The 18770-nt window shown below is 36.8% G+C and overlaps 2 protein-coding genes across 2 annotated transcripts in view; both read left to right on the forward strand.

Annotated features, from left to right (window-relative positions):
- The window catches only part of LOC140158035 (metabotropic glutamate receptor 3-like), a 49522-nt gene extending 35465 nt beyond the window's left edge, over positions 1–14057 (forward strand). The window contains exons 2-3 of the mRNA XM_072181282.1: positions 3519–4699; positions 13186–14057. Of these exons, the coding sequence (XP_072037383.1) occupies positions 3519–4699; positions 13186–13956 (1952 nt within the window). The 3' untranslated portion in view covers positions 13957–14057. The remainder of the gene's footprint in view (positions 1–3518; positions 4700–13185) is intronic.
- Positions 1–18770, forward strand: part of LOC140157537 (uncharacterized) — a 281356-nt gene that overhangs the window by 158351 nt on the left and 104235 nt on the right. The gene's annotated exons all lie outside the window — the stretch shown is intronic.

Consider the following 18770-nt stretch of genomic DNA (forward strand, 5'->3'; position numbering starts at 1 on the left):
TAGAATATGGCGATTGCCATCTAATTCAATAGATAGAAAATAAAAACACCAAATATGTTTGAATTCAAATATTATTTGCAGCAACTACAATATACGATCACTTCTCAAACATGTCAAGTGTAAAATTGATAACAACATTTCTTATGCGTCAGATAAAATCCATAGTAACAAATCGGTCTTTTGTAACTATAGGAAAATGCATGTAGAAGATATAGTATTGTGCATGGAAAATACCAAACCACTTAAACGCAACAAGGAAAATAATCCAGGCCTGTGCATGTTCAAACAATTCTGATATTACAAGTATTACAAGAATTGGAATCTAATTCAATAAATTGAAAATAAAAACATTTTTTGCAATTCCCTTACAATTTTACAATTGAAGACCTGAGCGCAAGAAGACCGTAAGTCCACTTGGCCCCTCAACATGTATACACTAAATTGCGTATAGTTTCGTATAGTTTGGTAATGTTTTATACATGTTCAGGGGCTAAAACAAATCTTTCGCAACCTTTCATGATGTTTTCACCCTGGAACACGTATTAAACATTATAAAACCCTACGAAACTATACGATTAAAGATATAATGTTCGAAAGAAATCTTCTTTTGTACTAGGATATCTTTGTTGCACATGTCCCATATATCTATAGTTTTTCGTTTCAAAGGCAGAATTAAAATGAACAAGACAGAAAATGTTAATGTATTGTTACTTTAACATTCAAATCAACACGGGCATTGGGGCAATAACGCCCGATCGATTAAATTATGCTCTAAAGAAATCATCTTTTGTACTTGTACATAATTGTTGCATGTAGTAGATAACTATTGATTTTTATTTTTCTGTTTCTCCGGCAGATGATTTAGAAGGAACAAGGTATAAAATGCCATGCATTGTTACTTTAACATTCAAATCAACACGAGCAATATATCGATAGATCAAGAAGTCTTCTTTTGTACATGGAATTTCACGACATTATAGTTGCATGTAACAGATGATAAATATATTTCTAGAACGGTATGCCCAATTAAAGCAAAGAATATGGAAAAACGACATTTAAAATTGAGATCTCGCAACTTATTTTCTTAATTGACTCACAAATATCTGCTATTCCGGTCTTCCTCGTATTGTGTCCAAGCACACCAGATATTATGAGCTATTATGTTTCATTCAGAGCTGTATGGGAGGCTTATGGGCACGATTCTTAGCCATATCATTGTTCTCAGCAAGTTCTTCAGCTTGATTTGCATTAAAGGACACTCAGGACATCTTAATTAATTTAATATGCTCTTTGTGGTTTTGGTTCAGTGCCACATGCGCAGGTCACGTTTTCAGTGTATCCCCATCACCAGTATGGCGTCACCAGTACCAGCTCTCAGTCAGTTGAGGCATACTCTCACAGTTAAATGTATATGTATTACAATATAGATACTGCTTTTTAACTTGAGCGAGCCGGCAAGTGTTACCGAATTAGGGATATCCATGTATCGTCATCAAACTACATAGCAAATTAGTATTTTTATATGGCAAGTTTTTCTTTAACGCACAATTAGCGTGCATATACGCACTCAGGCACTTGCTTTTTTTGGGCGTGAGCATTGTGCTTGAGCCTGGTCCCATCAGGACCCAAGTGTGTACCCATCCGGACCGACTGATTAAACAGTAAAACAGTAAAATACAGTATTATGCTGTATCATGTGTTTGCATATACTGATTTCTTTCTTGGGATGACGGATATGATTTATGGTGTTACATACACATGATAAAATGATAAGGCTCAAAATATCCAGCAAAAATATTGATTATCGAATTGCAAATTACCTCGACCTTGAAAGTACTTGACGTATCAACTTTAAATCTCGAGAGCTGCTTTGAATTAAAATAAATATATGTGTAGGTCACAATAGTTTCAAGAATGGATGTAATTGAAGAAATACATATAATTGTATATCACAATAGTAAATATTTTCAATAATGGGTGTTATTGAAAAATACCGGAAGTACTCAAGTGCATCAGTGATACTTAATGGCATTATGCTATTCAATTTGAACATTACACCCCCGCTGGAAGAAGATGTTGGAAATCAGACCTAATTCAATAATTTTAGCAATAATTCAAACCCAATTCGTCCTCATGCAGTGAGAAAAGTGTGGAAGATTGGGTAATTACTTACAAAATTTCCTAAATAGAGTCCGAAGTTGGTAGAAATCCTATAGATTTCAACATTTTTTACTGTTTGCAGGTGAATTGGACTTTTTCAGTTAAAATATGTATCCCCTCACGTAAAATATAACCTTAATCTCCCCAATATTTCAAATGGAGTCACCCATTCAGGTACTATCCTATTTGAAATTCACACTCCCGTCTAAGAGATTTTGATCATGTCGTCCATAGTGTGTGTAAGTAAATATATTTCAACCGGAATATCCCATTTAATATAACCGTACAAAACAAACACCTAGATTGACCAAAACAGTTAATACCCGCACAAAATTACCCACCTAAATTGCCCATAATATAGGGTCCACAGTTTATAAGTTTGTGACTACACGGAATGATGTAGTGTGTACATGTGTAAAACAAATAGTGCTATACATACCTTTTTTCATTTCTATATTTTGTAACATATTTTTTAACTTATTTTGAAAAGTATTAGGGGGGAGCTTATAGCTCAACTAAAATTGACCAGTGCCATCTTCCACAGGGTGATGACTTCAAATGGAATAGCCCATTTTCACAATACTATTTATCATTCTCATTATGAGTATAGTACAAGGTTGGCTTTAAGTATTACAAACATTAGAATCTGGCGATTGCCATCTAATTCAATAGATAGAAAATAAAAACACCAAATATGTTTGAATTCAAATATTATTTGCAGCAACTACAATATACGATCACTTCTCAAACATGTCAAGTGTAAAATTGATAACAACATTTCTTATGCGTCAGATAAAAACCATAGTAACAAATCGGTCTTTTGTAACTATAGGAAAATGCATGTAGAAGATATAGTATTGTGCATGGAAAATACCAAACCACTTAAACGCAACAAGGAAAATAATCCAGGCCTGTTCATGTTCAAACAATTCTGATATTACAAGTATTACAAGAATTGGAATCTAATTCAATAAATTGAAAATAAAAACATTTTTTGCAATTCCCTTACAATTTTACAATTGAAGACCTGAGCGCAAGAAGACCGTAAGTCCACTTGGCCCCTCAACATGTATACACTAAATTGCGTATAGTTTCGTATAGTTTGGTAATGTTTTATACATGTTCAGGGGCTAAAACAAATATTTCACAACCTTTCATGATGTTTTCACCCTGGAACATGTATTAAACATTATAAAACCCTACGAAACTATACGTAACCTTAGTGTATACATGTTCAGGGCCAAGTGGACTTACGGTCTTCTTGCGCTCAGGTCTTCAATTGTGGATCAATATCTGACAATGTGACATACATTTTTCTAGCCCTATTAATCCTTCCCTTTTTTCCGTTCTTGTTACAGGTGCATTTACGGTGGCACCACTCTCTCAAACATTACCTGACTACGATGCACATTTTAATACCAAAGTTCAGGATCACCACAACAATCCATGGCTTGAAGAATTTTGGGCGGAGTATGGGAATTGTTCTGTGAAGAGCTCGTATGGTGACGAAGGTATCAGTATTGGTTGGTGCGATCCACCAACTTCATCTGTTCATGAAACGTTAGTTATGGACAGCACATTGGCTTTTGTGTATGCCTTGGACAGAATGCATCGTGATAAGTGCCGCAACTCGACCATAAGCGGCGTCTGTGAGGATCTCCGTAATGCTTTACGAAGCGCGGAAGCACTTGATTATCTTTTGCAAACAGAATTCGACAGTCCTGCAAATGGAAGAATCAAATTTAACGAAGCTGGTGACGGAGGTGGTAAATATGCTGTGTTTAATCTTCAGTGGAAGAAAGATACCAACCAATACGCCTTTGTGCGTGTCGGAACGTGGGATGGAAGTGCATCTGATGGCGAAGGGCTTACGTTAGAGATGGTAATTCCGTGGTATCTACAAGACCCTAACAGATTCGATACAGGAACAGGTTTTCCTAAATCGATATGTAGTGAGGCGTGTGAACTGGGATATAAAACAAGTTTCTCTTCTGAAAACCCTTGTTGTTGGACTTGCACCAAGTGCCAATCTCATGAAAGGACGTTTATGAATGGTACAGCCTGCGAATCTTGTGTAGATGACGATAATGAAATATATATGTGGCCTTCAAATGACTTCACACGATGCGAAGAGATTAAACCTGTTGTAAACTTACGAGAAAATCCTTGGGCTAGCGTAATGATCGTATTGTCTGGTTTAGGCATGATCTTTACTGTGATCCTAATCATCTTTTATTGCGTAAACAGAGAAAAACGTCTCATTAAGGCGTCTTCAAGAGAACTCAGCTGTCTTATCTTTACCGGTATCATGCTATCCTATATTACATCAATGCTTTACATATTGCCTCCTCATCCAGTCATCTGCGCATTGGTGAGATTGGGTCCTCCGATTGGTAACTCCTTAGTGTACGTTTCAGTGGCTGTTAAGACAATAAGACTTTATCGTATCTTCATGGCAGGGAAGAAAAGCGTGAAGAGACCGAAGTTCATTAGTCCAACGTCTCAAGTCAGCATAACATTAGGATTGTGTTTGGTACCAGTAAGTATGTTTTTCTTATAACGAAAGACATAGATAAAAAACACTAGTTTGCGTCTGACGTCATCTGTCAAGCACGGTTTGTTTACAAGTGTCGTGATGATATGAGTTGCTGAACACGGCGGTAAAACCGGGCGCCTTATTGTTAATTTTACACCTTCTAACATACAAGCCATCTCAAAAGTTAGGTCTTAATATAGTAGGAAACTTTCTTTGGCGTAGGCACCATGTCAACAATGCCTAAAAAAGTTGCTTTTTGCCTTGTAAGAGTACGTAATTTTTCGCCATTCACTGCTATTCCTTTTCTCCGATCGGCACCAGCCAGATGAATCGACCTTCCTTATACGCGCTATTAGCCAATCAAGGATCGTAGAGAATTTGATTGACAGTGACGTCAGACGCAAACTAGTCTTTTTATCTTTGTCTTTCATTATAAATTCTTACACCTTTAAGCTTACTTACACCCGTCTAAAATCACGTCACAGCAGGTGGTTAGATATGTGGAAGCGGAAGCACAAGTGCGTAAGAAATCACAATCTCTCAAGAAGCTATCCAGTTGAAATCCATGCAATCTTATGGGAGTCAATTACCTTAAGGGTAGATGAGGTATTGTTGGTCGAAGCGGCAAAAAAAATTACATTATCTAAATCAATATAACACTTTGATATTTTGCAAAAGTTTATTCTACAAATCATATACATTGAAAACTTGCTTGATTTATTGTTGTGTATGAGTTATGCACGTTTTACAAAAATGTTGTTGCTTCAGCCCTCTTTACAACATAACTAAAGAACCACTGGACCTACAAAAAACTGTGATTCATATTTGAATTCTTCTATACACTCGCTATGAAATGATCAATGCAATATATGCTAAAGCTCACTACCTTTCGCAAGATGATGTGAACTACTAAATCGCAACAGTTTAAAATAGTTGCAAACCTTAATCCTCCACACATGGCGTGTAAATTACAAATGGACTTATCTGAATGGGTGACACTATTTGAAATCTACACTCCCTGTGTGGAAGATTACGGTCGTGTCTTCCATAGGGGGTGTGTGAATTTTAACTTGAATAGCTAATTCTAAAAAGCTGAACTAAAAATTGAAATGAAAAAATATTTTACGACGACCGATCCACCTCACACATTCCTCTAAACGGGGACAACACAATTTGTATTAAGCCTTATTTGAAATATCTATGAAATACTGAAGGTTCCCTGGTGAAACTAACTTCCAGATAATCACATGCCTGTAAAGAAACAGAAAGAAGAACATCATATTTTGAATGACAGATTTGTATAAAAAAATCATGCTGTATAATTATAACATTCATAGATATAGATACAAACTAGATGACTGGCATCACTTGGATTTGGACGATCTAGCTGGAGGAATACAGGCTATATGCAAATGAGGCTATTGATGTGTATGTCCGTGACGTAATCTTTGGCCAGAATTATGTGTTTCGAAAAATAACGAAAATTTGCACTTTTCTTTCCATTGTTGTTATTTATTGTGAAGTAGCATATATAGTGTTAGTTCATTATGTCAGGAAAATATTTTAACCAATGACCTAGCTTTATTTCCACTCGCAAGGGTGAGTCTTCCCAGTTCTTGTCGCAATTTTACCATTTTGTTTTCAAAACTAAAGTTCGCCCTTTGAAATGTGAATTTCGACGTACGCGGTACGAAAATTCTTGCCACCAGCTGCGATCGGTAATTGCAATAGCTGCCATGTGTAGCTGCCATGTGTAGATGAGTACGATATACTGTATGTAAATTGCCAAATGTTTACAGGGCAGCTATTGCACTTACCCACTTCTGGCACTGAGCAGTCGATATAATAAGATTGAAATTCATCAATTAGGTAATTTAGGAAAAAAAGTACCTGTCACCAATCTGGCAATATGTGACTGTACACCACGAATGAGCCATAAATTTGGCCCCGATCAATTTAGTTTTTACAAAAATATATAAGCCCCTATCGTAAGCTTTAAAATGGTATATCATTTGACTTCAAACGATATCCAGAAGCGGGGTTATGGTTCGTTGAACTTTGCTCCTTCAACAAAGTGGTACCCTTTTCCGGTTCTACATGTGTCTCCTTTTCCAAGTTGCTGGCAATAAATATGAAACAGTCATAATTAGCGGTAATTTCACATCATCCCCAAGTCAACGATGTTTAGGAATGTCCTCTCATTGATAATTGTTGGTTATACATACCTAGACAAAACACAATACTTTGTAACCCACAACTTGAACAGGATTTATCAAATGCAAACAAAGACCAGATCTATTTAAGAATCTATAGAAATAGGTAGAAGCTTATTATCCTCTTCAACGATAGGATTATTCATTGGTTTAAAATGTGTTTGACTGGCGATAGCGCTATCAAACTTAAAAACATGCAGCATCAACTTGAGGTACCTATGAATACGACCTTCATGCGTATTTTACACTGTAACTCAGAATACAATTTAGGACATTTACGGCTCATTCGTCGTGTACGGTCACATGTGTTTCATAAAATTAAAAGTATGTTTTTCGAGTTATTTGACACTTAATTTCTACATTGGATAGCATACCTGCCAGCTTCCATAACAGCACCATCTTCTTTGTAAAATGTGTAGGAGCCTTTCTCCCAAAATGTACCACCAACGGCCACGTTATTTGCTGACTCGTCCAGTTCGTCGGTCACTATTATGGCATTCTTTATTCCACTCGTAATGAAACCTTCTGCGAATTTCTTAAAAGCTTTAAAAAAAGAGAAAAAAATGTTTTTTGCAAAGTTTTAAGAAAGGATTCCTATCCTTGGGTGACAATGAATCCTCACGATTCATAGCGTCACGTGTTCATAGTCAGACAAAAGTTGGCCCTTCTGGTAGGACTGAAAACAGATTCATTAATTCTTTAATTCATTTCGTTTGCGGAGTTGATATAAACATCTCAAAAAAGAAACTAACCCCCCTTAAATAATGACCATTATTTTAAAACAGGTGATTGTATTACAAATCTGTAAAATGCGTTGGAAGCAGAATTTATTTCTGCACATTTTGACACATCATTTGTAGCAATTGACTAAATATTGACGTCACAGCGTACATTTAAATCAATGTAGCCCAAGATTTGAAAGTTGCAATAAATTCTATTGATTTTGCATTCAGTGTAATGGAAGGAAATCTGTGTAATGATATCTGAGTGTTTTTGTTTTGTAAAAATGTGTATGTAAGTGCAGCTTTCAAATCTGGACCTCACTACATTATATTGACCGGTGTTTTATTGTTTTCTGGGCTATTGTATCAAATGAGGTGTCAAAATACGCAGAAATTAATTCTGCTTCCAACGCATTTTACAGATTTGTAATACAATAGCTCCTTTTTGAATAATGGCCATTATTTAAGGGGGTTAGTTACTTTTTTTGAGATGTTTATATATAGTCACTTGGGGGAATTGAACAATAAAATGTTATTATATTAGTGGAGCTTTATCTGATTGTGTCGGAGACAATTTCCGCTTATTTGTGTGGGCCTACCCCCCCATAACGACCACTCGTAAAGTTTAGCCATATGAGGCTATTGCTTGATTCAAATTCCCAAGGTGGCCAAGTTTTATGGCAGTTTGCCACTTATTTATATATTTTTATATGTTTGTACATAATGACCCCATTTTGACAATCTTTTACCCAATGACATGCATTTTACAGTTTGTTACCCCAATGGCCCCCGTTTTTGCCAAAGTTTCATACCTAATGACCACATTTTTATTCACGTAGTATACTAAATGCCACCCGCCCCCCCATATTTTATTTTACCTGAAATACACATAACCTGCCATTTCAGATAGGGAGTGCCCCCGGCACCGAGTTTCATGAAAATTCAACCCTAACATTCTTTTCGGAAGATAACCTACCTGGCCTTCCCATTACTGGCTCAAGTCCTGGTACATAAAGCTGACAATCTTCAGTGTAAAGAGATGCTAGTCCAGCCGCATTTCCATCTCGTACCATTTGACACCATTTATCACTTGCTGCACTAATTAAACCTTTGCAATCTTCTGTTAAATAGAAACCGACGATTTTCATTATCTGAATCAATATATTATTGAAAAATAACACTTTGGTGTTTTGCAAAAGTTCATTCTACAAATCATATACTTTGAAAACTTGCTTAATTTATTGTTGTTTATGAGTTGACAAGGTGTTGTTGTTTCAGCCCTCTTTACAACATAACTCAAGAACCTCAGGACCTACAAAAGTATATCTGTGATATTTGAATTCTTCTACACGCTGCTTCGACCAACAAATTTCTACATCGTATAACCTAATTATGAGCACAGTGATAACATTTCCAAATGGCCTGCCAAAAATTACTTGTCCTCCCACTGTCGGCATTGCTTTAAACCGTACTTCTACCCTTGCCTAGAAAATCCTTGCTAACCTTTTTATTATTGTAACAACTTATCTTTTGATTATATTTAATATATATAAATTCCAAATCCTGGAGTTTTCTATTAGAAAAATAAAAAAAATATCGGACCTCTATAATTAAAAAATACTTTGTGAAATAAGTCCAAAAATATTATACAAAAATGTAAAAAGTTGTATAGCCCTATTTGTTTAACACATATTGACCATTTTATAGCGTCACACATCATTGCGTTCAGTCACAATGGGGTCAGTCCATATGATATCAAGGAGGTCCCCCACCTGAATATTAAAAACCGGCAAATTTGAGGTCTGTAGCTCTTACGGATTTTCTGTGGCAGCCATTTAAAGTTGGAGTATGCTGGTCTAAATTTGGACTCATCTTTGGGAGTCTGTGACTTCTTTACAAAAAGAGAGAGAGGTCTGAAACCTTGTATACACACTAACTGCATGCCCAATTCAAAAAGTGACCCCATTTTTTTTTTACTTTTTGACAAATGGGCATGCAGTTAGTGTGTATACAAGGTTTCAGACCTCTCTCTCTCTCTTTGTAAAGAAGGCACAGACTCCCAAAGATGACATTTATTTAAAGGGCAACTTTTGAGTCCAAATTTAGACCCCCCCTACTCCAACTTTAAATGGCTGCCACAGAAAATCCGTAAGAGCTACAGACCTCAAATTTGCAGGTTTTTAAATATTTTACAGGTACAACATATGACTAAAATATAAAGCAAATCTAAGGGGGTCAGGTGGGGGACCTCCTTGATATCATATGGACTGACCCAATGGTTAATTGTGTAAGAAAAGAAACCGTTTTAAAAGTTGTACCTGAGTCCATAGCAGTCAGATTTTCTTTAACAAACACATGAATAGACCTGGCCAATTGTATTGTTTGAGAGTTGACTACTATGGACTCAGATACAACTTTTAAGACTGTTTAGAACGGTCTCTGTTTTTACACCAAGCCAAAAAAGAAACTTATAATTTTTCACAACGTCTTTTAACGCATGTCAGTAACCAAGCAACTGACACAACTGTAAAATGCACTGACATTGAACAGCTTCCTGGACAACATTCACAGCCCAATAATTGTCACGCACTTTCTTCAAGAAAATATATACACGCACTTCATACCTAACACCCATAATAACAATTAACCCCTCCCACCACCACTACATAATTTGATGTAACATATCTACGTTATTTAATCTATAGTCCCATTCCATTTCCAGTAATGTTTAAGTTCTAACGAGTGTTTGATGACGTCGATTATATATTACGTAGAATATCTGGTAGAAATATATTATCGATTTTACGTCATCAAACATTCGTTAGAAGTTACTGGAAATATAATGGGAATATATCAAATAACGTAGATATGTAATACATCGAATATTTTACGACGAAAAAAAAAGTCTGTAGGGTCACCTACTGTGCAGGAAAAATCGACGTATAGAATACTGTATATATTATGGGAATAACTTTATATATATATATATAATATTATGAAAGAACAACTTACCCATGGTGTTGGATTTCAGTTCAACAAAGAATCGACTGATTGCCAGTGGTGTGTGTCAATGCGTTTATATAACTAAGCGAATTTGCCAACTTGTAGCCTTCATTATATAAATCAAGGACTGCCGAGCAATTTTGGTATAGAAAAAAATACAAAAGAATCTCAAAGACAGGGTCAACCTTTTGCATCACAAGTAGAGTGCAGTGAGCTGGGTCGTTCATTCCTAGTTAAGCCATACAGTATAATAAACAAAATATAAATAACTAGAGCGGTTATCGCACCATAGCTGAACCATGGAGTTTGGCAGTATATTGCAGTATAGGGCGGTTGAACGAAAGTTCATTAGTTCAAATCTGGAGGACGCTTTTAACTCACGACATTCCGTGCAACCGCCATATACCACTGTTACATGTTTCGGACATGAGGAGTGTCACCTCCGGTTGGGAAAATATTTTCATTATATTCTTTACATTTTTCTCTTTCATTTGACACCACCGGGGGTCATACCTTCTTAACATTTCGATAAATATGAAATGGATCCAAAATAGGACTATTGACCCGGGTCTTATGAGGAGTGTCACCTCCGGTGGGGAAAATATATTAATTATATTCTTTACTTTTTTTCTCTTTCATTTGACACCATTCGAGGGGTCATATCTTCTTGCATTTCGAAATATATGAAAAGGACTCTCAAAATATGAATATTGACCTGGGTCTTATTAAGAGTGCCACCCCCGGTTGGGAAATTATTTTTTTTCCTATTTTTGACTTTTTTCTCTTTCATTTGACAAAAATACAGTGCAAACGTTAATATCCGATTCGTTAAATATAATAGCCAGAGTATGTAATATGGACAAGCCTATGCAACAACATAAGAGCCACTTAGTGAAAATGACAATAATAAAATACCAGAATAACAAGAAACCACTCGGCACTCAGTGTTATCTTGCATTCAACTGACAATAGAAATCACACACAGCCAACAATGAAAGAATCCCCACTACTATTACTATGCCACCAGGGAAATACTTGACATTTTAGACAGATTTAAGGTGGTACTACACCCCTTGATAAATTTTGTGACTAAATTTGCATTTTTCTCAAAACATAATAACATACTGGTAACAAAAGTTATGTATATTATAGGGGCAAGAAATCCAGTTACTACACTGGAATTTCAGTGCCTCTAGACAAGCGGTACGTTATTTATGATAAGAAAATAGGTACCCCTAGAATGTACCTCATTTCTTAACATATAATTATAATGAACCACTTGTCTTGAATCACTGAAATATCAGTGAAGTATTCCTTGGATTCCTTGCCCCCATAATATACATAACTTTTATTACCAGTGTGTAGTTATTTTTTGAGAAAATTGCAAAATTAGTCACAAAATTTATCAGGGGTGTAGTACCACCTTAAGGGAATCTTTTTATGAATAAAGTATTTCACGAAACACGCTTTGCTTTTAAGTGATTGAAAGAGTGTGTTTTATAAAAATAACCAAGCAGAGTATCCATCGGGAATTATAAGCCATGGATGTAAGTAGCGGCCATTACTATATTTCACGGATTCAAAAAAAATCGCATTCATGGTGTACTGCGCAGGTATGGATGTGTCAATTCTATTTTTAATTTGAGCTTCTTTTTTTCAATAGCTAACGACGACTAGGTTAAAGGCCCATTTTAGTGATCCTGCGTAAATGTAAAAATTAAATACAAAATTGCTTATAAATTGCTTTAAAGTGAAGGATAAGTCATTAAAATTGTCATGTCATTAGGTATTTTTTGAAACATTCTGGAAGTATAGTGAATCCAGTACTTTTGGCGACAGAATACGTTTATTGTTTAAATGCGCGTGAAAAAGCATGCCATTTTGAAGCTAAAATGGTGAAATGTGGTGCAAAAGTGGAAAATATTTGCGCTAAATGCGCAAAAATTTGCACTTTTGGGGCTAAAATGGCCAGGTTAATTTGGTCAGAAACCCACATACAGGTGTCAACATTGGGGGCCATAATTGTTTGGACCATCCCCTGGCAAAATATTTACCCCCCCTATCTTCCCGGGGATCTACGCCTATGAAAACTGCCGAAAAAAGCTTCGCCCAAACTAATCCTGCGTGACAATTTGATTGACAGCTACCATGAATACTATCAAAATGGTTCAAAAAAGTCAGTGATTATTTCTGTCTTTCCAATCTCATTTCGTCTTCGTATTATCTTTGTTGTGGTGAGGGTAAATAGCTCAACAGCTTTCATAAACGCAGTCATTTTGTTGCAAATAAAATTGAAGGAGATATTTATAATAAGCCTTTTTGAAATATGGCTGGCACAAAAGGAGAGGACTCTGACGTAATCATCTTACATCAATGATAGGAAAGCCACTGATCACAGTAGACAAAAAAATTGTGGTTTTGTTTTTAAGAGTCCGTGTGAACATGCGTCTTCTAATCATGCGCACTGTAAAATTATCAACCAATTACGATTCCCCTTTTCATAACAAATTTTGTAATTGACATAGCTACTTTCTTCTTCCAATTCCCACAGATCACGTGGATGACCATATGGCTCATACTGGTACCACCCGAAGTCATCCTCGACATGCCTGACCAACTAGCACCACGAGTCGAACGCACCTGCTCACAAGGATTACCCGAGAGAATTGGCACGATGATCTGGGATCTTGTTCTCGTGTTCGTCTGCTGTGTCTACGCTTTCCGAACTCGGAAACTACCGAACAACTACAAAGAAAGTCGCTTTATCGCGTTTTGTGTTTTCAGTACTCTTTTAGTATTACTTGCATTTTCACCTACGATCTTTACGACACGGGAACCATTTTACCGTTCCGTTTATTCCGCACTTGGACTAATCGTCATTGCAACTGTTGCCAACCTTTGCCTCTTTCTTATCAAATTTTATGCCTTGTATTTTGTATCGGAGAAAGATTTAGTTTTAAGTACCAGTAATGAGCATAGGCGCTCTATTGAGAGCAACGGCATAAAACACGCTTCTACGGACGCTGCGGTAATACCGAAAAGAGATTTGCTCTCAATACCTGACAATAATAAACCCGGAAAGACGAGCCCGGTAGTTTCAAAACGAAAAGTTGGCGTGGTGTCGTCATTTTCTTCGTTGAATCCTCATATGCCACCATTAGAATCAGGTTCAAGAGAAACTGAATTACAGGATAGAACAGGAAATGCTTCGGAGGGGGATGTGAATCTTGGATTTGAAGCGGATGAAGATGATGAGGGTGCATATGATCTTGACGACGAAGTCGGTGGAGTGTATTGCGGTCCAACCGAAACCATAACATGACTAAATGATAAAGAATGTTTGCTTGGTCGATCCTTATTATTTATCAAATATCAATTAATTGATTTGTTCATAGTGGAAACATTTATTCTTTGTGACATCCATTGACCAAATAACATGTTACCATTCTGATAAGTTAATCGATAGTTCACAAGTATCGATACCGCATTGACGATCGATTCCCAAGATCCTACAAATTTTTCTGCGGTACTTAATAATATATTTTGATTTCTGATGGCTAAATACATTTGACATTGATTTCAAACAAAGTTTGGCAACTATTATTAGCAATCGGAAAAATGCGAGGGTTCCTTAGGTCAAGGGTAGGTCATATATTAATTATTATGCTTCTTATAATTTCCAATGTATGACAAAAAGAGTCATCGGTACCTACCCGGACACCAATATTGGTATAGGACCAAACAAGACCTTTGGCTAAGGGACGGACTATTAGAAATCCTTCGCCAAGTTGCCACCCCCTTCCCGCATGCCTAAACCTTGCAACCCCTTTTCGACGTAGTTTAGTTTTGGTACGTCGAAAGGTTTTCGCATACGGGCACCGAAGTGGGTAGCGGTAAGGTGATGTGCAATAATTACCCCGAGGGCAAGTGACATTTGCCAGGTCATCAGGTCGAATGGGGGAAAGATATTAATTTTTTGGGACACTTTCATTTGGTACCTTTTAAGCAACATGCTCTAAAAAGGCTTAAGAAAACAATATCAGAAAAAGTCTGCTTACTACGGTCGCATCTAGGTTTGCAATTTGGGTTTCCAAAATTAGGCATAAGCATGGGGTGTTAGTTTTTGGCAGGCCACGAAAAGATGGAGGGCAACCATTTGTGGTTGGCCGTGAGGGGGCAAGCATATTTTGGCAGGCGTGTACAGGCTGCTTTGTCCCAGTGCTATTTGGATAATGGGAATCTTTGTGCATGCATCTGATGTCAAATCTCAAGTGTTTTCATGTACATGTATTTACATTGTTATCTATTATTAGTACTTTTTGTGGAGCACTCGAAAATAAAAGAAAATACAAACGGATCCTCATTGATCTTGTGGTCTAGATGATAAAGTAAGAAAGCTGGGAAGTTATGGCTCGTCGTTGCCATGGGTACCGATCATCTTGAGTGACAGCAGTCTGAACTCCTAAGATTCGGGTTGTTCCTCTCCTCTAATTTTATGAAAACCGTTTATCATGAAAGAAGAGAATAACTAATAATAATATTTAGCTCTATTAAATTTATAATATACATATAAAGCGCCCTCAAATTTCGCACAAATATACATTTTGTAGAATGAAAATTACGATAAAAAAAAACAGAAAAAGATGAATAATCATCATAAAGAAAAGAAAATCAATGTTAGAAATAACTAAAATATTAGGTGTTATCCGATTTCAAAAATGGCAAATTATATAAATTATATGATATTTTGTTTAAAACAAATAACAAATAAACGTCAGACAACCAGACAAGAAGAATTGCACTCTAAATGGATGTTGTAGAAAAACAGCGTTATCGCTATGCAAAATAATCTTCAGACCGTATAATCTTTGCACAAGAAAATCAGTCCAAGAGGCTTATTGTCATGGTACGCTTTTCAGCGCTAATGTAGTAGGGCACAGAAATGTCCTTCGTTAAATGGTGCATCTCGGCCGAATGCACCGGTGAATGTTTACAACAACATCTCACGGTTCATTTCACGCCAAATTTGTAGCGTTGATTTATCGCTTTCCAGTAGCAACATGAACCCATTCAGGCGCGCAGTTAAATTTTTTGCGGGAGATGTGGAATTTCTAAATAATGAACCTTTTCCTAAATAATTTTTTTTTCGTGCTAATTTGAATTGTTAAGAAAGGTATATGTTTTTACATTTTTCTTTGAAATGTTGATCCTTTTGTTCACTGGGCCCATTCAAAATCATTCTTTTGAGAATTTTGTTTTTACGAACAAAGGAAGAGGCTTGCGCAACGTATATACATTGGAACGTGGAGACATTCAAACATTACAAACTAGTGCACGGTAGCTCTAGATGGCCGCCCGACAAGCGAAAGGTTCAAGTGCCCGCACAGGCAGGTATGTCCCGAGTGTTTTCTCTGGTTTATCTGGTTAGATTCTTTCCTAAAGATCCAAAATCGTTTTTCTCTCAGTTTGAAGAACCCGTATATGCCATTTCTGGAAAGTTTGCAGTGAAATAATTACGTTCTTACAATATCAGCAGTGTCTTTTGGATTTGATCTGAAAGGATTTGAGACGTAACGTACATTGTATAAGATGGTTGCTTACACTGCCAGCAATGGATACATCAAATAAAACACCATTCCCTGTGTGCTCCTCTTTTATTCATTTACCCATTCAAGCATCCAAAATGAACAGAACACCCCCTCAAAACATATGTCATCAATAGTATTAATATTACAGACAGCGTTCGCAATAAGGCGCGTCCTTGCGTCAAATACACGTCAAAGTAGGCTCGCACCCACAAATTAAACCAAGCAAAGAGCAGAAAAAACTAGTTTTGTTGTTCCACTGGAAAATCTGGTTCACATAACACGTCCAACTCCCTGAGTACACTTTCATTTTAGTTGCCCATCAAGTTTTTCAAAGGCAAGGGTCCGGGGTCGGACCCTTTAAAATTGTTAAGGACCCTTGAAATTTCAAAAGCAAGATGTTTTTTTCTTATTTCTAGGCCTGATTACAGAGCCCATACCCCAACAGCTAGAATCCACCACGGTCTCATTCTCGACCACAATATTGGACTAAATGCCTAATTGTGCCCGCTTCATTATGCATTTGTCTTTCTTGTTATTGTAGCAAGGAAAGCACCAAAGTTAACTTTCAGTCCTCTGAATGGCCTCACAAAATGTTTATAGATTAATGCGTATCACTCAGCTCTATATATTCTCTCTACTGCTAACTTGTGCCGTGCATTTTACCTTTTACTCAAACTAAAACTGGTTTCCAATGTTTGGTCTTCAATAAACCAGATAAAGCATAACTTTAAATTGTGTAGTTTACGAGGAAATGTAGTAACTGTTAAATATTTTCGTTCATAAATTACTTCTTCTATATCGAGTTATGCAATCACTTCGACTTCCAGAGGCTTTCATGGCAGAGTGGTTTTGACTAGATATCCAACAGATACTGAAATATACGCGTTTGAACTGCACTTCGTATTATTCTCTATTAAGGGAGCTGGCGACAATGTACTACCTTAGCTAATATTCAGTGATATGTATTTGTGACCAACGCTCCAGATTCCATACCATTAAGTCGGTATTACTATAAGGATGACTAAAGGTAAAGACAATCCCTCATTTCAAATATATAGTTTTGGTTTCTCTTTTGTTCAGAAACCAAAAATCAAGGGATTAAAAAGTAGAGCTGATCTGATCTGCAATCATAACACTATTATGCTGGGAGGGCACAGTTTAGGGTATATAACCAGAAGTATACAATAGCCTATTGTGCTAACATAATTATTATCATGATTGATATCGGAAATCTATCCGCGGACGACAGTTGATGCTCTCTGTCGAAGGTAGGTGGCATATTACACTCACGAGTTCTAGGCCTAGAAATCATATACATGCGCGTATACTGAAGGATGGGGTGGGGTGGGGAATTTGTTTGTTTGTATGAAACATAAACGATGCATGGAGATGATTTGATTATGAATTAGTTTATTATCCCGGGAAGCACAACCCATACCGCTTTAAGAGGGGGCTCCCCTCCCTATATAACCACCGCTTTCCTAAATTACCCCTTTCCCTCCTCCTCCCCTACATTCGATATCTTCATCTCGAGCTCTCCTCCCCTTCTCTTTCACTTCCAATGCTCTCTCTCTTTTGTTTCTCTCTCTCCCGGCCCATAGGCCTATCCCCTGCCCTCCAACCCCCCCCCCCACCAACACACACACACACCCCAATCTTCTCCCTCTATCTTCTACTTTTGCAGTAAAATTGCTTCAGTAAAAGTCATTAGGTTATTAGAGGTCATATAATGGCCTTCCATCGATTCTGGTACATGGGATTAAGGACATGAATCGATTTTGTTTATAGCACCTATACAATTACAGTAGTGGCCCTTTTGTAATGTGGAATGCAAATATTTCGATGGTCTATATATTTTCACAGTGAAATCAGCTTAGGCTATTTCGTAGTCTCAAGCCAATGCTTTCAAACTAAATCAATGCTTTCAAATGTAGACTGTTTTGTTCGACTTCTCTGCTCGTGAATATTGCACTGCGAAATTTAAACATTTCTTTTGTATACTTAGATCAGGTAACTCGAAAATCCTGTAATTTTATGCGTCACACCACTTACAAGAAACTGAAACCAAAACCGAAACTACCTGTCACAAATGTTTAGTTTTAAACAAAAGGTAGAAACAAAGAGTTCGATATCTTGTGATTCAAGTGGTTAGGCAGGACAATAGGAAACCACGTGACCAAAACCAAAACCAAAACTAAAACTATATATTTGAAATGAGGCAATGCTACCTCTTGTGTCGTCCTGGGCGTAGTTACATTCTCACTCTTTCTGGAAGTAGGTGTTGTCAAGAGTTTCAGTGTCTTACTACCAGCGATCAAGGAACAGTTTGAAACCTATACATGGGTAGTTGGATCCGCTGTGTCGATCATTTTAGGATGGGGCAGTGTGATTGGTAAGCTTATCGAGTGTTTGTGATTTAGTGATTTATGCCATAGACTAAAACGGATATATTATAGACATAATTATTATGTTTGGTTTGAGATATCCCCCACCCCCACCCCAAGTTGTACCACAATTCCTTTTTTTTATTTGACAAATCCAGTAGATT

This window comes from Amphiura filiformis, chromosome 7 (assembly GCF_039555335.1).
Source record: "Amphiura filiformis chromosome 7, Afil_fr2py, whole genome shotgun sequence".
In the NCBI taxonomy this organism is placed as follows: Eukaryota; Metazoa; Echinodermata; class Ophiuroidea; order Amphilepidida; family Amphiuridae; genus Amphiura; species Amphiura filiformis.